Genomic DNA, 22,095 nt, shown 5'->3' with positions numbered 1-22,095 from the left:
CGGAAGCAGGACACCGAAGTCTGCTCTGAACCGAGGCTCGGTGGAGGGGCGGTGATGGCCGAGGGCTCTGCTGTAGCCTGGGCCACGTGCTGCAAGTACCTGCCGCGAGTTCTGGAGCCCGCAGCAGCAGTGCTGCCTTTGGTGATTTTAATTTCATCTTTCTATTTAGCTCAGAATACAATCCGCGCTTCACACTCCAGATAAATGAAATCTGCATTGGCTCCAGGAGACTCCACCTGGAGCTTTGGGAGACTGGGAAGCTGGAGCCAAGCCAGTGTTCGACTGGAAGGCGGCTGTCCCTTCTCAAGACCGCTGTGGCCACACAGTCCCGCAACCTAAGGGAGTCGACGCCCGAGAAGATCCCGTTGCTAGGGGCGTTTCCAAGGAGGGGCCGCGAGGAGGGGAGCTCTTCCGGGAGGAGGACAACCGGTAACCCGGAAGCGGTCGACAGTGCGGCGCTGTTTAAAGATGGCGGCGGAGGAACCTCAGCAGCAGAAGCAGGAGCCGCTGGGCAGTGACTCCGAAGGTAGTGACCGGGGAAGGGCTGTCCGGCCTGGGCTCGCGAGGGCGATGCCGGGCCGCCGCTTCCCGAGGAGGCCGGAAGTGAGGCCGCGGGCCGCCAGGGCGAAGCGCGCGGACGGCTCCTACCTCCGCCCCTGCCGCCGCCTCCCCTCCCCCTTATAATGGAAAGAGCTGCAGCCGCGACCCCCGGCCCGGCAGGCGGGCCGGCGCACGAGCGAGCGGGGCGGGTCCAGGCCCGCGGCTCTTCCCTTTAGAGCGCGTTCGGGGCGGGGCCTGGGCCGCCCCGCCCCGCGCCCAGCCCCCTCCGAGCTGGGGTCCCTGCTCCCCGGTCCCCGGGTCTCCAGCTGTCCCGCCCGGTTCCTTGCAGTCTGTCTTGGCCGGCGCCCGGACGCCTGCCTTCTCTAGAGCAACCTGCGCTCGGAAAGGCGTCGAGTTACGCCAGGCTGCGGAGCACAAAGGACTGGGCGGGCCACTCGGGATGCTGCGGCGGCCCAGGGTTGTGAGCGGCCGCCGGTGTGTGCCGCTGAGGACTGCAGCCTTCGTTTCCGGGAGAGCCCCCTCCTCTGGCCTTGCAGCCCCCTTCCGCCTACCTGGGCATTGTTTTCTTACACCTCTTGAAGAGTTGGGGCTTTCACAACCCTAACCCTCTCTTTTTTCACCCATGGTTTGGCCCTAGGGACTGAATGGGTCACTTCGGTGGGAGGGGCAGCCCTGTTGCAGGACAGGGTAGGGTTGGGTTCAGGCCCAGCTGAAGATCCTGGATGCTTAGGCTAAAAGGGATTGGCTTTAAAAGTCACTCAGCATATTCACCCCATTCTAACTACAGTGGAGGGACAACACTGGGAGACCCAGGTCCCCAAAAGGGCCAGGACCAGAAGTCTAGTCTCCTGGCCCCTCACCAGTGGCTGCTTAGAGTGTGGTCCATAGGGTGGACCTGAGTACTTAACAGTATGCCTCTCTGGGCACCACCTCCTCCTTGGCATTTCAGTGATGGGCTGTGGTGGCACTGGCCCTTTTGACAGCTGAGGAGAGGCTCCTGCCATGAGGCAACAGAGGAGAGGTGTGGTGAAGCAGTCAGACTTTGGAATTAGACAAAGCTGGATTTGACCACAGGTCTTTACTAGTTGTGACCTTGGCCAGATTTCTTCACCTATCTTCATTTGTTTTTGTTATCTTTAAAATGGGCACCATTAAGAAAACCTAAGACAGCAGAAAGAAGGGTGTGATTGAGTAAAGTGCATGCTCACAGGAAGCTCTCATCCAGCCCAGGACTGTGCCTCCTCGTCTTGCTTTCCCCAAGAGACCCTGCCTGGCCTCAGAGCATTCCCAGGCTGCTGGGAAATGATGTTAGAAATCTGGGGGAAAGAGGGTGTTAAGAGCTGGAAGAACACACCTTGGGGGGTGATCACCTCTGCCCCTCATTTTATAGATGAGAAAACTAAGGCCTGGGAGGGGAAGGGACTTTGCCAAGATCACACAGTTGGGTGGAACAGGGTATAAGATGCATGCTTCTGGATTCCAAGCCTGTTCTCCTGGCCCTGGGCTGCTCTTGTCCTCCGCCCATCTGCCTGAAGTGTAGATAGCCAGGGCCCTCTAATCCTTGGCCTTCTTCCTTCCAGGTGTTAACTGTCTTGCCTATGATGAAGCCATCATGGCTCAGCAGGATCGAATTCAGCAAGAGGTGAGGGGCTGTGGCCAGAGGCCCTATTATAAGGATACATAGACTTGGCCTGAGGCCTACTGCTTATATCTGCTTTGGAAGCCTCCTCCTCTCCAAGCTGTGCTAGGTACTAGATACCATTATTGGGGTGGGGGTGGGGGTGGGGGTCACTGTGCCACTGGGTGACTGGCCCAGTGCCCCTCATTTAGGTGTTCTGGCTGTTAGGTGTGGGTTATTCCATCTGCCTGCCAGAGGATGATGGATTTCCTGCCCCTCTGCAGATCGCAGTGCAGAACCCTCTGGTCTCAGAGCGGCTGGAGCTCTCCGTCCTGTACAAAGAGTATGCTGAGGATGACAACATCTATCAACAGAAGATCAAGGTTGGAGCCTGGCCTAGGGGGCAGGAAGAGCCCTAGGGATAGGGGCAGGAGTGTGCCTGCTACACACCTGCACCTGGCTGGGCCTGGCCTGGGAGAGGGGTTGGGGTGCCTTCTGGTTGTTGGTTCTTAGGTATGCAGACCCTGGAATCAAAAAGACCTCAGTTTAAATCCTGACTCAGCCATACACCAGATCCATCTTCAGCAGGTCTTTCAGTGTCTCTGAGCATGGGGTCCTGCTCTGTACAAAAGCTTCTGCTCACAGTGGGTCAAGGTTGTGAGATTGAGGGAGATGATGTCTGTGGGGCCCTGGGAGGCCTGGGGGAGGGGGATTCCTGCAGCGGTGGGTCACACAGCCTGCTGTGGGATCTCTGTGGAGAGGTGGGCAGCAGTGAGGAAAAGGGGGCCTACAGGCCTTCATGCTAAGCCCTGAGGTAAGCTCCTTAACCACTCATTTTCTTCTCTTTGAGCTGGGAGGGTGGAAAGTGACAGTGGGTACATGTAAACAGAATCCAGTAGGCACAGCCTGGGGTAGTAAATGTTACCCCCCACCACTACCAATCCCTACCTCCCACCCTGCCAAAGATCAGAGGTGCTTAGACCCTTCCACCTGAAAGAGGGGCCTTAATGGTTATCCATGTCAGAGGCCAGGCAGGTAACCCAGATGACTGAAGGCCAGGTCAGGTGGTGGGCAGTGGGCACCACAGCACCTTGTCAGCTAGCAGCAGAGAGTGGAGGCCCTAGGGGCAAGTGGGAGTGTCCTTGCCTGTCGTCCCATTGTTCTTGGATGTGTTTTTCCAAGGTGAGCCAGATTTTGATGTGAAATCTCCAAACTTCTAACAGCTAGTTCTCGGCAGCTAGTTCACATTGGAAATGTGTGGGCCAAACAGTACACCTTCAGATGCAGTTGTGTGTGTGGCTTGTGGTTTCATCTGACCCCTTGCTCAGGGTGTTTGTGATTTACTCAAGAGGCCTGTGGAGAGATGAAGGCACTAGCCTGGGGCCCAACAGACCTCGGTTCAAGTGCTGACCTCACTTTCAGTTGTGGGATCCTGGGCAACACACTGGACTTCTCAGAGCCTTTGTTCCCTCATCTCTGGGTCTCAGGGTGTGAGGCTGGGAGATGGCAGTGGCCACATGCTGAGTTTAGGCCCGGCACACAGCCCGGGCATGGGAAGCTGTGGGTTCTTCCTCTTCCCCTGTGGTGGGTTAGCAGAGTAGGGCTCCTGTATCAAGACCTACCTGTCACACTGAGGCCCCCTGGAAAAATCGACCGGGTGGGCCACTTGGGTTCTTTCCATCAAGTCATTTAGCAAGTGTTGAAGTGTCCATTGTGTGCTGTCTGTGCAGGTCTGCCTCAGTGCCCTCGACACCCCACTCTGTGTGCTCTGAGCCCCCCTTTTCTCCCTAGGAGGAGCCTAGCCCAGGTAGCAGAGCATAAGCAGACCAGGATGACTTTGCTTTTCTGTGAAATGGGTCACTGTACAGGTTAATAGGATCCTGGACATTAGCCCTCAGGAAAGGGCCTGACCCAGATAGTGCCCAGAATGATTCTAGCAGCTGTTCTAGGGGCTGCAGAGATTGGGAGCCTGTGTGTATATCGTGTGCTGTTGGTTTAACCTTTGTGAGCACATACTGCAGGCCAGGCAGTTTTGGGTACTGGGGGTAGAGTGCCCTCAGGAAACTTAAACCTTAGAGTGGAAAGACAGACGTAAGCCAGAGGTAGCTAAAATGTGTACGTCCGAAGGTGGTAAGTGCTGTGGAGGACAGTACAGCGGTAAAGGAGACGGGGAGTGGGAGGCTTTGCAGTTTTACATGGGGTGGGCAGCAGAGGCCTCGCTCAGAAGGTGGTGTCTGAGTGAGGAACTGCAGGCCAGGGAGCGGGTGGTGGCTGCCTGGGCCAAGCAGTGCAGGCTGAAGCCTGGGCAGGAGTGCACTGGGGGACTCGAGCGGTGTGAAGGCCAGTGTGACTAGAGCAGAGCAGGGGGCAGGAGGGCTGGGGGCCACAGGGACTGGGAGGGAGATGGGGCTTGGTTACAGGCAGCTACCGTGGCTCTGGCTGTGGCTGCAGGCTGGATGGATTGCCGGGGAGAGTGGGGTCAGAGCAGGGGGCTTGGCTTTTGCAATAAAAGCAGCAGGAGGTGGAGTACTTGGGACCAGGGGGTGGAGTGAAGGGGAGAAGCAGTTGGATTCTGTATTGAAGATGGCACTGGAGGGTCTTCTCTCGGCTGGGTGTGGCGTGAGAGGGCATTGGCAGTGATGGTAGGGTTCTGGCTTGAACAGGTGAGAGGCGGAGTTGCAGGTAATTGAGGGGAAGGCCGGGAGGAACAGGTGAGTGGGGAGGTCAGGACCAGCGTGTGGGGCTGGGTGGACCAGAGAAGGCGTAGGCAGTGGATGTGTGAGCCAAAATTGAGTTGAGGGCTGAGATACAAGTGGGCACAGAGTTATATTTGGAGCTGTTTAAATTCCAAGACTGAAAAGTCCAGAGAGAGAGTTGGCCAGCAGAAGGTATCCAGGTATCCCGGGCCTGAGCGGGTGGCACTGTTCACAGGACGGCACTGTGGATGGGTGTGTGGCGTGATGCCTTCGGCAGGTGACACGCGGTGTCTTGAGGAAGGGTGCTGTGTGGTTTGGTGGCGGCCCTGCCCTTCACGTGAGGGTGAGAAGGAGCGGCGGTGAGGTGGGAGGAGGACCAGGAGAGGGTGGGGCGGGGGCTGTGGGGTCACCACTGGAGGGGCCAGTCTGGGAAGGAAGGGGTTTGACACCCCTAGGAGGGCGTCTGTGACCTTCAGTAAGAGCCTGCTTGGACTGGGGTCACAGGAGAGGAGAAACAGGCAGTGAGCAGAGCAGTTTTGCTGTGAAGGAGAGCACAGAAATTGGGCGGTAGCTGGAAAGGACTTCATGTGAAGCAGAGGATGTTTTTTTGAAAGTGAGAACAAGTCTTGTGTTCATCTGCTGACGGGTCTAAACCAGTAGGGACAGAAAAACTGATGGTACAGGAGCGGGGGAGACTCGTGGCTCAGTGTCCTTGAGCCCAAGAGAGTGCGGGGGGCTCTGGTGACGGCCTCAGACCTCCCGGGATCAGGAGAGAGGAGAAGGCGAGGGCAGCTTGGCTGCTGGAGGCTGGGGGCTGCTCAATCCATGTCAAAAAGGAGGAGAGGCCACCAGGAAGAGGGGTAGGGGCTTACAGAGAATGGAGAAGGGTAGGGGGCTCAAGCCGCGGGCGTGAGGCCTGCTCACCAGACCCCGCTGATGGCCCAGTGGTGTGGGAAGGTTCAGCAGACAGAAGACAGTCATTGAGTTTGGGGAGGAAACGAGCTGGTGAACCAGAGCTGGTACCTGCGAGTGGGCAGGTTAGAGTTTAGAAGGAGGCAGGGAGGCTGTTCCTGCCCTAGGCTGGGTGGAGTGAAGCCCGCACTGCACCCTTGTCCTAACATGTTTGCCCTGGAGTTCTTGAACCTGTGGGAGGGAGAAGCTACATTGGTCAAGAATTGGTTCACTTGCCTGTTTGTATGAGCAAGCAGCCCTGCAGGCCCAGCAGCATGGCACTCCCAGCCCAGCGGCTGGTGACCACTTTGGTGACCCATGCAGCCAGTGTGCACATAAGTCCCAATTTCCTGAGGCTTTGGGGGCTCTAAGAAGTGGGTCACTCAGTGACTTCCATCACCAGAGTCAGTACCCACGGATGGCAGGTGGCTGCTTGGAGCTCGGTTTGGCACCTGCTGTGGTGTGACCTTTGTTGGGGGAGTTTCCTTGGCCTGCCCTGGTTCTGGCCTGATGTTGATGGGCACGGGGGTGGGTGGGTTGGGGCTGCCTCTCTACAGGACCTCCACAAAAAATACTCCTACATCCGCAAGACCAGGCCTGATGGCAACTGCTTCTATCGTGCTTTCGGATTCTCCCACTTGGAGGCGCTGCTGGATGACAGCAAGGAATTGCAGCGGTGAGGAGGGTGGGCACTGAGAGGGGTGCTGAGAGTTCCATGAAGGGATATGGGGCTCCCTCTTTCCTTCTGATGACCAGGCAGTGCAGCTCCACCTGCGGCCAGACAAGAGGCTGGGCTCCTCTCGGGGCTTCTGTTCTAAGATGAGGGTAGGGGTCCCCATGCCTGGGCTCTCCTCTCTGGGCCCCTGCTCTGCTGGCCGGGGAGCCCATGCTGGCCTCCCTTTCCCTCCCACCCACAGGTTCAAGGCTGTGTCTGCCAAGAGCAAGGACGACCTGGTGTCCCAGGGCTTCACTGAGTTCACAATTGAGGATTTCCACAACACGGTGAGCCCAGCCACCCGTCACCCGCTTGGCCACAGTAGAGGGTAGGCAGGCGGGCTGTGGCAGGGTTGATCCACTTCCTCCTCCCTCTTCTTGCCCTCTGTCCCCATTGGGCGGCAGTTCATGGACCTGATCGAGCAGGTGGAGAAGCAGACCTCAGTAGCCGAGCTGCTGGCCTCCTTCAACGACCAGAGTACCTCGGACTACCTGGTGGTCTACCTGCGGCTGCTCACCTCAGGCTACCTGCAGCGGGAGAGCAAGTTCTTCGAGCACTTCATTGAGGGTGGGCGGACTGTCAAGGAGTTCTGCCAGCAGGTGCCACCCCCGCCCCACCTCTCACACTCAGGACCTCAGGGTGGGGAGCACTGGGGCTGGGGGTGCGCACAGGGATCAGTGGGGGCACGGGGAGGACGCTGAGGCCCTGGCCCTGACCCATGCCTGTGCCGCAGGAGGTGGAGCCCATGTGCAAGGAGAGTGACCACATCCACATCATCGCGCTGGCCCAGGCCCTCAGTGTCTCCATCCAGGTGGAGTACATGGACCGCGGCGAGGGCGGCACCACTAACCCGCATGTCTTCCCTGAGGGCTCTGAGCCCAAGGTCTACCTTCTCTACCGGCCGGGACACTACGACATCCTCTACAAATAGGGCCGGCCTGGCCTGCACTGCCCGCCCGCCCGCCCCTCTGCCAGGCTCTAGACATGTACAGAGGATTTTTGTGGTTGTAAATGGTTATATTTCACTCCCCCCTTCCCCATCACATAACCTTCCGTGTTTTATTAAAGGGGATGCTGGTGGTGAGCCATGTGTGCGCGTGTCCCTGCTGTCTGCCTGGCTGCTCTGTGTCTGGCTGTCCACCTGCTCCCCAACTGGACTCCTCTAGGCTTTCTGCCTGTCCACCCCCAGGCCTCCCCACCAGAAGTTTTGAGGGGGCTAGGTCTCTTGGGGACCCCTCCTGGTTAGTGGGGTTCTGCTCCCTTCCCTTTAGACCTCCCCACCTTTCCTCCTTAGCTGGCCCAGGGACTCCCATGGGGATCTTGGAAGCTCCCCGGGACCTTGCCCAGGGACCTAGGCCTGCCAAGGCTTCCAGCTACTCCCTCATAGGCTCGGCCTCTACCCTGCCCTCCTGGCCAGGACCCCAGGTGCCTGCCTTCCATTAGAGGCTACATGCTCGGGGAGTCCTGACTAAAGAGGGCCAAGGTGCTGGTGGGGTCTAGCTCAGGGCAGGTGGAAGAGTGGGGCACCCCCTGTGGTGCCAACCTGGTGGGGGAGGGGCAGCCTTCAAGCCTGCGGTTAGTCTGCAGGCCCCAGGGCTCGCTAGGCGGCTATTCTTCCCCCCACCGCCTGCAGGCCCCTGCCTGTCTCTGCTTTGCACCCCCTTTGCTCGGGCCACATTGTCTCTGCGTTGCCTTCTATTTGCCCGTCACCTCTTCTCTTTCCCCACCCCAGCACATTTGGGGTCTCGGCCCCCAGGCTGTGAGCTCCTTGGGGGCAGGTCCTCAATAAATGTGAAGTGCTGCTGCCCACCTCTGCCTTCCGGCCTGTGCCTCCACCAGCCTGGCTCACCAAGCGCTCTCGCCAGCCCTTTAAGCTAAAACACCTGTTCACACCTCTGGGCTGCCTCCCTCACCCCCAGCCAGAGCTTGGACTGCAGGAGCTACAAGAGTGGTCTTTATTAGGAGGCCTCTGAGGGGCAGGGGGCTGGGGGAAAGAATGAGGTGGCTGGTCTCAGGCCCACCTGCAGGTTTCAGCGACCTTAGAGCTGAGATTGAGGTCCAGCAGGCCCAGGCAAGTCTGCGGGCAGGGCAGAGAAAGTCAGAGGGTGTGGTGGGCTGTGAGCTCCCCCAGCCTCCCAGGCTGCTTCCCTGGCTTCCCTGCGTGGGGGTGAGTGGGGCGGCAGGTGGGCAGGTGTTAGTGGACAGCCACACAGCACGCCAGGCCCTGCTTACCAGTCCTGGTCAGGGTGGGGGGCAGGGTGCCGTCAGGCTGGAAGGCAGAGAACAGTGAGAACCTGCCTCGTGCACGGGGGAGCGGCAGGGGCTGGCAGGGGCATAGGCACCGTGGAGTACGTACCCACGGGGAAGTAGTGGGGCAGCCGTTGGCGGTAGACGTTTTCGTCCTTCTCCAGGAACACACAGATAATCAGCCTGTCCACCTGCACCAGAGGCAGCTCAGCCCGTGTAGGGGCCACCCACACGCTGGCTCCCGGCTCTTCTGTCTTACCAATGCCCCTGCCCCTGCAGGCTTCCTTCCACCTGCCTTGCCCTTGAGGTGCTCATGGACTCGGTTTAAGGCTCAGAATGCACCTTTTGCACAAGGGGTTCGCGGCGTCCACTCTGCCATACCCTTCTCGCCGCCGCGGGAGGGAAGGAGACGCAGAGGGCTTGCGCGGCCAGAGCCCCATGGGGTGGGTCCTCTGCACCCCTGCTCCCAGTTTTGACTAGTGGGGCTGGTTAGCAGGGCCGAGATGCACCCGGTCGTCCCACCCCATCCGGTCCCCTGGGCTTCGCCCAGGCCTCACCTTGTCCTTGTGCTGCTCCAGCCACTCACGCAGCGCAGCCAGCACTACGTCAGCCGCTGCTTCATTGGGGTAGCCTGAGTGGGGACCGGGAGCGGCGGGAATGAGACCCCAGCTCAGGGCGCCCCGCGCCCCGCCCAATTTCCGCGGACCGGTCACACGCCCCGCCCCAGGCCCCGCCCACTGTCAGGAGCGCCCGGGCCCCTCCCTGCGTCTGGGCCCGCCCACTCCCCGCCCCCGTCCTCCAGCTCCCTGACCCACTCACCAAACACGCCAGTGGAGATGCAGGGGAACGCCTGGGGCGGGGGTTGGGGGGAGAGGGAAGGGGGGACGGTGTCACTCTCCGCCCCGGCCCCTCCCGCCCGCCTGTCTTCCCCGGCTCCCAGCCGCCCCTGCCGCCAGACGCCAGGCGCCTCTCACCGCCGAGCGGAGCCGGTGCTCCAGCAGCAGGTCGAGGCTGTTTAGGTAGCAGCTGCGGAGTTCGGCCGCCTGGCTGGCGCTAGGCTCTCCGTGGGCGATGGGCCCCACCGTGTGGATGACATCTGTGGGAGGCGACGGGTCAGACCGGCCGGGGTGTCCACGCGGCCCTCGGCTTTCTCCCCCTGCCGACCTGGGCCCCGGAGGGAACAAGAAACAGGCCTTCTCCCCCAAGTTCTGAGACTCCCCGGGCAGGACTCCACCCATGTTGGCGTACAGTGTTCCCTCCAACCCAAATGCACACCTCGACAGACCACAGGCCCGCGCGGGTCCCCTCCCCACATCTGTATGGCCCCGGCTGAGACAAGGGGCGCGAGTGGGTCCGCAAAGGCGCTGCCCTCTCATCTGTTCCGCTCCCTTCAGGTCCTGCCTCTTCCCAGCCTCCACGCATATCCTCCCCGCCACCTGCTTCCCAGGTGTGCCAGGAGGGGCTAAGGAGGCCTTCAGATATTCTGTGGGGCTGCTCTCCTAATCCCCCCGTACACAAGGTGTCCTGTCTGCGCCCCACGAGAGTGGAGGTGTGGGACTCACATTTGGCCGGCAGCCGATAGCCGCCGGTGATCTTGGCCTTGCCGGTCTCGCAGCTCTGCAGGGTCCGGCACTCGTCGGTGAGCAGGGGTCCGGCGGCCCGGTGAATGCAGCCGTCCACTGCAGGGGAGGGGCAGTGAGCCGCGGGGCCTCCGCGCCACGCCAGAGCCCGTTTTACAGAGAAGGCTGAGGCCCGCGGACGGAATACCCGCCATCCCCTACGCCGTGCCCAGACTCACCCTGCCCCGCACCTTTCTTCCGCAGCCTCTGCATCTCCCCTCACCCTCCGCCCCTTTTGTTTCACACCTGCAGAAGCCGAGGCGCCGGCAAGGCCGCAGCGGGCCCGCTGGGGTGAAGCGGCGCGGGGCGGCCGGCAGGGGGCGCGCCCCGCCCACCCTGTTCTTTCCTGGCCGAGCGGCCAGGGCCTCCCCTGGCGAGGACGGATCCGAGACGGTGGCGTCCTGGCCAACCGTGCCCCGTAAGGGGGAAGTACGCCCTCCCGGCTCTGGCCCGGACGCACCGCGGGACCCGCAGCTAGTGGACGCCCCGGCCCGAGGAGCCCGGGACCGCCAACCGGCCCTGCGCACCCATCCTCAAGGCCTGCCTCCCAAGGCGAGGCCTCTCGGGGCCGCGGCAAGCCCTCGGACCCGCTTTACAGATGAGGAACTTGAGGCCACCTGCTTACAAATGGCAGATCCGGTCTGGGCCTTGCTCCGGGGTCTTTCAGGCCCTTCCCGGCGCCGCGTGCGGAGATGCACCTGGTCGTGGCTCCTGGCCGCTCTGGTGGCTGCAGCGCGCGCCCCTCCCTGATCGTTAACGAGCCGCCTTGTTAGCGCATCCGGCTTCACTGGGGCCAGGCCTGGGCTTGTTTATCCGAGGGCGGCTCGGGGGCCTCGCCAGCGACCCTAGGGACCCGGGCCCAGATAAACAAGCGGCGCGCGGTGGGAGGCGCGGAGGAGGCGCTCTTTCAGCGCGACCTAGCCCGGCGCCGCCGCCTGATTGGCTCTCGAGGGAGAGGCGAGGTCAAGACCGGCTGTGCCAGTGGGGCACACTGGCATGTCCTTTCCCCCTCCGAGCATCTATTGCCTCATCTGGAAAATAGGGACAGTGACCCCTCCTGAGGGGAGGAGTTGGCATCCAGGCCGGAAGAACATAGCCCACCTCTGGCAGATCGCTGGCTCCCATCACACCCCAGGTCTGTGCCAGGGAATCCTTTGGGCACCAGCTGCCTGCTGGCCCTTACAATGAACAGCAGCAGGAAAGGACCACCATTTCTCCATTTTACAGATGCGCAAATCGAGGCACAGCCCTACCCCCAACGTCTTGGCACAGGTTTGGTGGCACCAGCTGGCCTGCCCCCTTCTTTTTTCTTTTGTGCCGTATTGGGCCCAATTAAACCTAATTTTGCCACTTCACTGGTAACTGGCACCAGGCGATTTCCCAGAGTGTCCCAGGGGTGGGTGTGGAAGAGGCAGAGGAATTGGGGGGACCCTGGGAGGGGCTCTGGGACTGGGCCCCTGCCCTGCCTCTCCTGTGCAGCTGCAGCCCTGGGGGAGGGGGCAGAGAGCCCCTGAGCTGAGGGGCCAGGTGCTGCATGGTGGCTGTACAGCCTGTGCAGGGTGTCTGCTGTGGGTGGGGCTGTCAACTGATCACCTGGCCCCCAGGGTGCAACCACAGGGGCTGTGGAGCCGGGCATCCAGGGTTCCAATCCTAGCTCAGCTAGTCACACAGATTTGACCCAGGGCACATCAGTTAAATTCTCTGGACTTGAATATCCCACAAGTAAATGTGATAAGCATGGACACCCACCTTATACGGCTGTTGGAAGGATTAAGCAAAGGATTCCTGTGACGTGCTTAAGCTGGTGCATGGCATGAGGGCAGGCCACGTGCCCACTGGCTGTTATCAGGACTATTACTATGGGCACGTGTTCCACATGTGCATACCTGAGGCTGTGATGGGAGGCAGGTGTCCAGGCAGGGTGTGCTCAGGGTGTTCAGGGCATAAGGGGGCGAGCACAGAGATGTGTCCCCTGGGGGCCTCTGGTGTCAGGCACTCGGTAACAGCTGCCTGCCATTTGCTCAGTGCTGTCCGCCCTGCAGGCGACCTTGGCCCGCTGTGGGGGCTGTGCGGAAGTGCAGCTCATTGAGAGCTGTGTTTCAGGGACTTAATGTTTCCTGCAGAAGTGGACAGGCCTGCAGCCAGGCCTTTGGGGCTAATGTGGGGGCATGAGGTGGGAGGTGGAGGGAGGAAGTGCAGCTCGCAGAGGCTTTGGGCTGCAGCATCCGGAGCAGCACCCAGGCCGGGCCCGGGCCATGTGACTGCAGTGCAGGTACCCAGGGGAGCAGTTGCCCAAAGCAGAGATGAGGGAAGGCCCCGGAAACAACCGGCCCCACCTTCCCAGCAGCACACCAGACAGACTAGCCCCAGCATGCGGGGACTCAGATGCCTGGCCACCTCCTGCCGGCCCCTCCCTGTCCACACACCAACCTTGCTGCTCTACCATCCCTGACTGCCAGAGGGGATCCAGCCCTGCTGTCCTTAGAGGCCCAAAGGGCTGACCTTTCCTGTGTTTACAGTACCCATGGCTCCCCTGGCTCTGACCCCCAGACCCTGTCCTGGCTTTTATGCTGGGTCAAGCCGAGCCCCTGGAGACCACAGGAGGCAGCTTCCTAGGTCCCATACAAGGGACATTCCCCTCCTCCCCACTCTGCACCCTACCCTGGGGCTGCCTGGTAGGAGGGGGCTGTCCCCAGTTCTTACTAGTTGACCTTCAGTCCCCTTCCTGGGCCCCTCAGCCACATTGAACAAACCTCAATCTCCAACTCAACCCCCACCTCACTCCAAGTCAGCAGAAAACCTGGGGTCTCCCCAGAAGACTGAGCCCATGTGGGTGGTGGGGCCCGCCTCAGTGCCTTCCTACCAGGTCCCGGACGAATGCTCCCCTCCCTGGACCTCCCTCCCACCCTGGCTGGCTGGCTCCTGGGCGCCCTCCTCACACAGACACCTGGGGAAGATGTTGCTCTGTCTGCTGTCTCCACACCCCTGCTCACGGCCAGTGCCAGCAGCCGGGCTCCTGTCCGCCGCACCACCAGGCATCCCCCTGGCAGCAGAGGGACTCTGGGCACCTCGGGCTGCCCAGCGGTTTGGCCCCCTGCGCCTAGCAGGGCTGTCCTGGAGACCCTGTCTCCCAGTCCTTCTGCTCCTCCGACCTCCCCTGTGTCCCTCCTGAGCTCCTCTGACGCTGCTGCTGTTTGGGGGCCCTGTCTGCCCTCTCTCTGCCCCAGCCCTGACCCTCTGCCCTGGTCCCAGGTGCTTCCCCCATTACACCCAGCCACCCCTGCTGGGAGCCCACCCCAGCCCTCCTGCCAGCAGCGTGGCCTGCACACTCCACACAGTCTCCAGGGGCACAGTCTCCAGGGCCCTCCTGGCAGGTCTGGGAAGGGGAGGGCACAGGAAGGGCAGGGGCTGGGGCCAGGGCCGGCTCAGAGCCAGCAGGGGCGGAAGGCTGGCAGGCTCCTGCGGGGGGGCATTTGCCAAGGCGCTTAGGAAACGTTGGCCGCTATTTAGGGTGCTGTAATATTCATGAAGGGAAGATTAGATATTTAAATTTATTCAGCAATAAATGCATCTCAGTGGGGGAGCACTCCTCATGCTAAACAAACAAGTAAGCAGGGACTAATTAATTATTTATAGGAACACAAGGAGGCTTGTGGCCTGGGGGCGACGGGGCCATGGTGCCCTCAGGGCAGGAGACCCTGACCAGCCCTGGGCGGCCTGTCCCTCTACTCCAACCCCACTGTCTTGTGGGTCTGGCCCGCTGTGTGCCCCCTACTGGGATTTTTTTGTCTGAGAAATCCTGCCCACCACCCTGCTGGTGGCTTTAGGCAAGTCACTTAACCTCTCTGAGCTTCAGGACTGGCTTCCAAGAGCTGTGAGGAGGGCTGAGATCTGCTAAGAAGTGGCCTGGAGGATGGGAGAGGGCAGGCCGGAGTGATGAGCAGCGTGTCTGTGATATCAGTTAGAGGGAACTGGGGCCGGGAGCTGCTCCCCTAGCCCCGCCTCACAGGAGCAGTGCTGAAGGCCACGGGACAAAGCCACTGGCAGGCCCTGACTGGGCGGCCTTCAGCCTTGCCTGCCCTTTCTGGGCACCCGTGGGCCCCAGAGCAGGGAGGGAGAGGACAGGCCCTGGGTCTCAGCCTCTGAACGGAGCTCACTGGGTCTGTGAGGAGGCCTGGCTTGCAGTGACAGAGCACACCTGGGGCCATGAGACCCAAGCCCTGCCCCCAGCCCCCCCAACTCTTGGCTGCGTCACTTCACCGCTCTGTGCCTCAGTTTCCTCATCTGTACAAGGTCAGTAAGAGCACCTCCCACCTCGCTGGCACAAGCACAGAGAATGGAGCAAGAGCAGGGAGGAGCTGCCCCAGAGCGGCCTGTGCTTTATCACAGGGTCACCCTGTTTTACAGATGGGGAGACCGAGGCTAGCCATGGGCTGTGTGGGCAGAGGCCTGAGGGGCTGGGGTAGAGGGCACTGCTCAAGCCCCGGCTCTGGCCACCTGCATGGAAATGCCTAATGCCAGGGCTGAAGGAGCCAAGCTCCACTGGGCAGATGGAGAAACTGAGTCCCTGGGGAAGGTACCAGCCAGGACAGGACAGACGCCTGAGCAGCTGCAGCCCTGCAGAGAGCAGGCTCAGCCATAAAGCCTGGACAAATGACCCACCCCAGGGGCCTTGGACCCCCTTCTCTCTCGGTGCACCCCACACTCTCCATCTCTGTTCTCCATCCTCCTTCCGGGCCCTGACTGACCCCAGTGACGCTCCACTGCCAGAACCACCTCTGCCTCTACCCACACCCTCACTCATGCAATCAACAAACATGCCAGCCCCAGCTCTGTGCTGGGCTTGGGCTCGGCCCTTTGGGGGATGCAGATCCCACCCTCACCAGGCCCCACTGTCACTGTGCCAAGGTGGGTGGGTGCCCCAGGGAGAAGATAGATGGACAGTAGATCGGCAATGTGATCTGAAATTCATTACAGGGTGAGATCAGCTCCTTAAATGGGGATTTGAAAACATTAGGGCTTCATTATGTACACAACGGCAGCGCCTCATTCATCATGCAAAAATCACTCCCGTTATTAGAAATCCCCGTGGCAGCTGCCTGCAGGGGCTTGGCAGCATCTAGCCCACTGGGGGTGGGGCATGGGCCTGTTGGGGGACTGTGTCCCCTTATCCTCCAGTGCAGGGATGGGCAACTGGGGGTGGGGGTGCAGGTGGGAGCACGGCTCAGCCCCAGGACCTGGCCCTCAGTTTCTCTGTCTACAGAATGGAGCTAACGGTGTACCCATAGCGCTGCAGTGAGGGCCTCCAAACTCCCGCAGGGAGAGGCTTGGCAGGGCCCTGGCATCTGTGCGGAGAGCGGTCGGGACATTGGGGTGCCATTGGCACCACAACCATCCTCTCAGGGTTGGCCCAGTACCTTTATTTGGGGCTGGCACATCACTCCCTTGCTCATAAAACCTCCATGGCTCCCATGGTCCTTGAAATAAAGTCCTCAACCCCTGACAAAGCTGGGGCTCCTCCAGCCTCCTCCTCTGATGATGGTCCAGCCTCCGGTCCCTCCCACCTGGCTGTAACCATAAACGCATTCAACAGAGGGGAGGGGCCCGCCTGGTGCCAGGCTCTGTGTGAGGGAGGGGACACCCTACTGTCACTGCAAGCCCTGAAAAGGCAGAAAATAGAGCCGGACTAGAGGGAAGGGAGGTGGGAGGCTGTGGGCACGATCGCACGGTTAGGAAGGCCCACCCCGAAGCTGGGGAGGGCGGGGACAGGCAGAGGGCTCAGCAGGCAGGGGGGTGAGTCCAGGAGGAAGCTGGGAGCGGAGGGCCGTGTCCGCAGGACTGGTGGGCAGTGGTGAGGAGCCAGGAATGGGTTCCATCGCAGTGGGAGGTTTTGAGCAGGGGAGGAGCGTGGTCTGAGCTGGCCACTGGGGGCTTTGGCTATGCCCCCATCCTGGAATGCCCTCCTTTCTCTGCTGCAGCACGTCCCCCAGCCCCAGACAACTCCAGGTCAGAGGGTCCCAGCCACACTCTGCCCCGTACACCCACCCACCCTGAGCTGGCACACAGTGGCGTCCAAGATGAGTTTTTGGGCTGCTGGTCAGCTCCTTGGGGCTGCCTGCTTCCTCTGGGCCCAGCCCAGGCTGGGCTGGGCCCTGCCACACACAGCGTGGCCTGGAGAGGGCCACGGAGGCCACGTTATCTGCCCACTGTGCCAGGCCACGGCTATTCGAAGCAGGCAGAGCGAGCCTTTTCCTGGCAACCACGGGAAGCGGTCACGGATTAGCGGTGCTAGGCGATGGGAGATAGTGCCGGGGCAGGACCACGCAGGACGGCACGCAAACTGGGCAGACGTCAGGGCCTGCGTACTCAGAGGCCTCGCTGATCCTCCCAGGCCTGTCTGTCTATGAGCGGAGGGGAGGGAGCAAGAGCAGCAAAGAAAAGGAGAGAATGAGATGGAGAAAGAAGAGCGAGCAAGAGGGAATGGGGACCGGAGAGAGCACACACGCCGGAGAGCGTGAGAGAGGAACGGGGGAGAGCAAGCGCGTGGGAGGCAGAGACCGAGAAAGTGACAGAGCGAGAAGAGAGTGCCCGCCCCCGGGGCCCTGGGTTTGTGCATGAAGAGAGCAGAGGGTGGGCCCAGGGTGGCAGGTGGTAGCTGTGAGGGACCACCCTGGGTTGGGCAGGGATGGGTGCACACGCACACAGGTGCCTCAGCTGGGGGCATAGGGGCCCCTGGGCACAGCTGGTCCAGAAGCAGGTCTGTAAGGAGTGCCTCTGCTTTGCCAGGAGATGGACAGATGCCAAGTGTATGTCCCTTAGGAGGGGAGGCTGATGGGGAGGCAGTTGGTACTTCAATGACCACACAAATGGGAATCTGATTATTAAGGGTGACAATGCTGGCCCACCAGGGCAGGGTCTGCTGGGTCCCAGGGTCCAGGATAGTGCTGGGGACATGGCAAGCCCTCAGAAAATGGAACAGTGGTTGGAGAGGTGGCCCTGGCATTGAGACAGGTAGGAGGGAAGGTTGTGGTGGGAGGGCACAGGAGCCCTTGGGCACAGGAGCAGCATGTGCAAAGGCCCTGTGCCAGAAGAGGGCTGTGGCAGAACCTGAGCCACCCTGGCTTCTCTCAGGAGCGAGCAACTTGGGACACCAGGTGTACGAGACATACCAGCCACGTGGGCAGGAAGCAGGGGCTGTGCAGAGCCGACAAAGCAGGAGGGCAGGGAGTGGCACCCCCACTGGTAGGTTTGGGTGGGGCTGCTGGCCTCCGGATGAGCAGGAGTGCCCTATCAGTGCATGTGTGGGGACAGGCTCCATGCTGCCCTGCCTGCCTGTGCCTGCCAGGGCCCTGCCTGACCCCAGCCTGGCCACCCCTCAGGCCAGCCCTTTGGGAAGCTGGCCAGGCAGGGGCAGAGATGGCGGCCACGCAAGCAGAGGAAGGCGGCCCTGAATTAATCTGTCACTAAAGCTGGCCGTGGCAGGCGAAGTCATGATTTAGATGAATAATTGAAACGCTCCGATACATTTATTATCCCTTTAGTGCAAAAGTGGCAGAGAAAGACGAGGGGTAATTGAAAAAGAGCGCACAAATCTCCACGAGAAAGCCGGCTCCTTATCGCCGAGTAAACATTTCAGTCCTAATAAACAGGAGAGACACGCGTCTGGGCCCTGTCGATTCCATCCTGATTTAGGGCCCGCCTCCCTTCTTACCATACAATAGGAGTTTTTGCTTTTTTTTTATTGAGCCAGTAAAAATCTCTCCAGGAGGGAGACGAGTGGGCAGGAGTGGGCCTGGTAGGGTCTCAGGGCCTGGCTGCGACGCTGGGTGCTGCTCCAGCCCCTGCAAGTCTCCTCACCTCAGACACTGGGCCCTCCATCTGGTGGGCCTCTTCCTCCCGCTGTTCCTGCCAAACTCCTACTCAGCCTTCAGGGTCCAAGTCAAATGCCCCCTCTTCTGGGAATCCTCCTAGTTCTCTGAGGGCAGAGCCAAGCCCTGAGTCCTAGTGTTTGGCATTCACCGACCTCCTCAGCCCAAACACACACACACACACACACACACACACACACACGTGCACACACGTGCACACACACATGCACTCAAAGAGAGTCCTTGAAAGCAATGGGGAGGAAGAGGGCTTCCCTAAGACTCACTGTGTTGCCGGAACCACCCACCTTGCTCTCAGGGCCTGGTGGGGACCCAGCCCCGGAGTGCCGCAGGCCCAGGAGCCCCGGGCCCTTTGGGTTAAGCCCTTTGGCCCCAGCAGCCCCTGGGGGTGCTCACTGAGGTCGGGCGTGCCCATCAGACTCCCTCTGCTCCCCGGGGTCTGTGGTCCTCTCGCACCCTGAACCACACACTCCCAGGAAAAACTTGGGTTTGCTGCACCAAAGCCCTGCAGGCCAGGCCCCGGGCGCCTTCTGGGGCCCTCTTCTAAGCCATAGCTGCTCCAGCCCTCTCTGTTTTATTGCCTGCTGCACCCCCCAGAACAGGACTGTTAGACCTGTGTCCCAGCTCCCAGGGCAGGCCCAGCACCCAGAGGATGCAACCAGTGGCTATTCTAGGGGCTGGGAATCACCTAGAACTCTGCCCCCAGGAAGACAGGCAATAAGACTGGAAAACATAGGACTTTATAGGGGATCAGCGCTAGGAAAAGCCACAGAGCAGGGGAGAGGGCTGGCACAGCGGTTATGGCCAACTGGTCCAGTTCAAACGGCATGGCCGGGGCGGGCCGAGCGCACCAGCAGACTAATGCTTGTTAAATGCTAGAAGGGTGGGTGGGTAGGTGGGCGGATGGGTGGGTAGATGGACAGGTGGGTGGTTGATGGGTAGAGAGATGGGTGTGTGGGTAGGTAAATAGGTGGAAATAGGAGGGTGAGGGTGGTCAGAAGCCAGAAGCCCTGTGGGGTTGGACTCAGGAAAAGAGGGAGGAACCTCAGGAACCCTATGGAAAGACTGGGGTCCACCTGGGCAGAGTGAAGCGGGCAACCTGGGCTGCCAGTCCCTGGGTATCCTGCTGGAGCCCCCCACCCATGCAGGTGTGAACACAGAGCACATCAGGTGCTTGGGCCTGTATCCATTTCGGCCCTAGGCAGGCACCAGGCCCCCACCAGGCCAGCTTCGCCCCCACCACGGTCCCCCCCCCGCGCCATCTCCACCTTGTTCCAATCACATTAGCAGAGTGACAGCCCCGGTGAGCACTTTCGATGGCTCCATAAATCTCGGCCGCGTTAAAAGGCTGGACTGCGGGCCCGCTTCCTCCTGGGTCCCGGCCCACCCCATCCATCTCTGCGTCGGTCAGGCCGTGCCTGGGGCCTGCTCCAGCAGCCTCTTCCCCTCAGTCCCGCGGGGAGGGAAGCTGGAAGGGCCCCGCTGTGCCTCCATGCAGCCTGGCCATGCATGAGCGGCTCCTGCCCTGCCAAACCTCACTGGCGCCCACCGCACTCGTCAGCAAAGCCCTTAACACAAAGGGTGGTCCCTGCTTTTACCTGTGCCTCATTCAGTCATTCAATAACCATTTGTTGAGCACCTACTACATATGCCAGACCCAGCTGTAGGGACTGGTGATGCAGTGATGCCCTGTGGAGCCCTGTTCTCAGGGGGAGACAGACAAGTGATGAACATGATAAATAAGTGAATTATATGGCACCTTGGGAGAGAGGCACCCTGAGGACAAGAAAAACCAAGAGCGGGGTGAGGGCTCCGGGGGGTGCAGGGTGGCTGGGCCAGGGCCAAGCAGCGGCAGCTTCAATTAGGGGCCAGGGGGAGCCTCACTGAGAAGGCGGCATGCCAGTGAACCCCGTAAGAGGTGAAGGGAGCAGCCACATGGCATCTGGAAGAGCATTCCAGGCAGAGGGAACAGACAACACACAGGCCCTGAGGCGGGAGCGGGCCAGATCTGTTCCCGGAACTGCAAGGAGGTCGGTGTGGCTGCTGCAGAGTGACGGGGATGAGCAGCGGCCATGAATCTTACAGGTGGCTGGGGACCTGCTGGGTCATGGTAAGGACCGTGGCCTTGGCTGTGAGGTGAGAGCCCAGGCAGAGTGCTGAGCAGAAGAGGGGTGATGGCCTGACTCAGGATCTAGACGGCCCACACCTTTCTGTGCACCTTTGTCTTCTGGAGCTGAAGGCTCTCTGGCGCCTGCAGCATCTTCCACCTCCCCTCTTCCCGGCTGGCCTCCGGCCGCTTGGATCTTCTGTGTCTCCCCAAAACCCCACATCCCCCTCGATTCAGGCCTTTGCCCGTGCTGCTCCCCCTGCCCAGGACGCCCCGCCGCTCTCACTGGAGCGCTCAGGGCTCTTCACTGGGCTCCCACTGGGCCTTCGTGTCCCACCCGCAGCGCGCAGACCCCCCTGTGTAATGTGGCCTGGGGGCTCTGGCAGGGCAGGTGCCAGCCCCCTCTGCTGCCCGGCAGATCTGCCCTGGCACCCAGCTCAAGGCCCAGCTTGTGGCAGGGGCTCAGTCACTGGGCGGTGAGTGAAGAGACACGGGGAGGGCGGCAGCGGGCAGGGCAGGGCAGGTGCTACATTAACTAGGGCCCCCGAGGTCTCCAAAGGACAGACTTCAGAAGAGGGTCACAGAAGAGGTGCACAGAAAGGTGTGGGCCGTCTAGATCCTGAGTCAGGCCATCACCCCTCTTCTGCTCAGCACTCTGCCTGGGCTCTCACCTCACAGCCAAGGCCACGGTCCTAACCGTGACCCAGTAGGTCCCCAGCCACCTGTAAGATTCATGGCCCACTGTCTGCGGGCCCCCAGCCCCAGTGAAGCCCCTCATTGTGTGAGGCAGCTGGGATGGCCGTGACCTTCACAGGGAGAGCTGGAGGAGAAACAGAGGCGGGTGGGAGGGAAAACATCTCTGGCCACAAACAGACCCCCAGTCCTGCATCCTGGCCGGTCACTGACAGCTCTTAGTGCTGCTCTTATTTATTCCTGACCTTCCTGCCCCTTTTATTTTTCCCCCTTTTAAAACCTGGCCTGGTCCCCGCCACCACTGCCGTAAACATGGCCCGGGATTTATCCGACGGCGCATTAACCCCTGGCCCCCGGCTCACCAATCATCTGGCTGCCTGTGCCGACAGCAGCAGCAGGCGGGCCGAGGCACAGCTGTGGTCGGCCTGGGCAGTGCGGCGAGGCAGCCCCCCAGGTACCTGCTTACCTTGGCCTGGACCCCTGGCAGCCTGCCCCACTCGGACCTCCAACCTGCCCACCTGGCCCCGCAGGAGCCGCTGGTTCCTGGTGGTTAACGCACCAACATTCTTGGGGCTGACTGGCTGGCGGAGCTCTCCCTGACCCCACTCCGCCAGGCCCTGCTCCCAGGCCTGGCCCTGGCGGCCGAGCTGCCCTGCAAGGTTTCAGGGCAGAGCAGATAACTGCGTCCTGACAAGTGGGTACAGGGGTTGCTGAGGTCAGGTGGGTGGGGGCAGGGCAGTGCTTTCCTGCACCCCTAATCCCAGGCTCAGCCCCTTCTAAACTTCAAGTGTCCCCCAAACCCCAGTTACAGACCAGGATCCTCTGTTCAGAGGGTGGGGACACCAGCAGTGAAGGAGCCCGGCCTGCCATCCGGGTGTCCCGTTTTATCTCAGTGATGGCCGGGCAGGGCTGGGAGGTGGGAGGCAGAAAAGAAGGGCGAGAGGGAAGAGCCCCACCCAGCCCCAGCCAGCCCTGTGCCCCCAGGCCGCAGCAAGGGCCCAC

The 22,095-nt window shown here is 61.1% G+C and overlaps 2 protein-coding genes and 1 long non-coding RNA gene across 6 annotated transcripts in view; 1 reads left to right on the top strand and 2 right to left on the bottom strand.

Annotated features, from left to right (window-relative positions):
* Window positions 1-318: 318 nt before the first annotated feature.
* OTUB1 (OTU deubiquitinase, ubiquitin aldehyde binding 1) lies at window positions 319-8,350 on the top strand. The gene is made up of 7 exons (XM_036926735.2): window positions 319-526; window positions 2,142-2,203; window positions 2,464-2,562; window positions 6,384-6,502; window positions 6,744-6,828; window positions 6,946-7,140; window positions 7,275-8,350. The coding sequence occupies exons 1-7, from the start codon at window positions 469-471 to the stop codon at window positions 7,470-7,472; spliced, it is 816 nt and encodes a 271-aa protein (XP_036782630.1). The 5' UTR covers window positions 319-468; the 3' UTR covers window positions 7,473-8,350.
* A 132-nt stretch (window positions 8,351-8,482) lies between these two features.
* The window catches only part of MACROD1 (mono-ADP ribosylhydrolase 1), a 140,865-nt gene continuing 127,252 nt past the window's right edge, over window positions 8,483-22,095 (bottom strand). For 2 of the 3 annotated variants that reach the window (XM_036926716.2, XM_057506957.1), the window contains 6 exons: window positions 10,351-10,467; window positions 9,763-9,884; window positions 9,608-9,638; window positions 9,346-9,419; window positions 8,898-8,979; window positions 8,483-8,618 (listed from right to left, as the gene is read on the bottom strand). In XM_036926716.2, the coding sequence (XP_036782611.1) occupies window positions 8,581-8,618; window positions 8,898-8,979; window positions 9,346-9,419; window positions 9,608-9,638; window positions 9,763-9,884; window positions 10,351-10,467 (464 nt within the window). In that variant the 3' untranslated portion in view covers window positions 8,483-8,580. Of the gene's footprint in view, window positions 8,619-8,773; window positions 8,811-8,897; window positions 8,980-9,345; window positions 9,420-9,607; window positions 9,639-9,762; window positions 9,885-10,350; window positions 10,468-22,095 lie in introns of all 3 variants that reach the window. The other variant, XM_036926725.2, reaches the window with a different exon arrangement.
* On the bottom strand, window positions 13,501-22,089 carry LOC118932903 (uncharacterized). 2 transcript variants are annotated; one of them, XR_008999154.1, is made up of 4 exons: window positions 19,562-22,089; window positions 18,265-18,382; window positions 17,313-18,045; window positions 13,501-16,808 (listed from the first exon to the last, which is right to left on the bottom strand). It is a non-coding gene; the product is annotated as an uncharacterized LOC118932903 (long non-coding RNA). The 2 variants fall into 2 exon arrangements; XR_005032944.2 differs by lacking the exon at window positions 13,501-16,808 and having other exon boundaries at window positions 16,921-18,045; window positions 19,562-22,087.

Source organism: Manis pentadactyla, chromosome 9 (genome assembly GCF_030020395.1).
Source record: "Manis pentadactyla isolate mManPen7 chromosome 9, mManPen7.hap1, whole genome shotgun sequence".
NCBI classification, from domain to species: Eukaryota; Metazoa; Chordata; class Mammalia; order Pholidota; family Manidae; genus Manis; species Manis pentadactyla.
The sequence above is the reverse complement of the archived record's forward strand: the minus strand, read 5'-3'. Positions and strand labels throughout refer to the sequence as shown.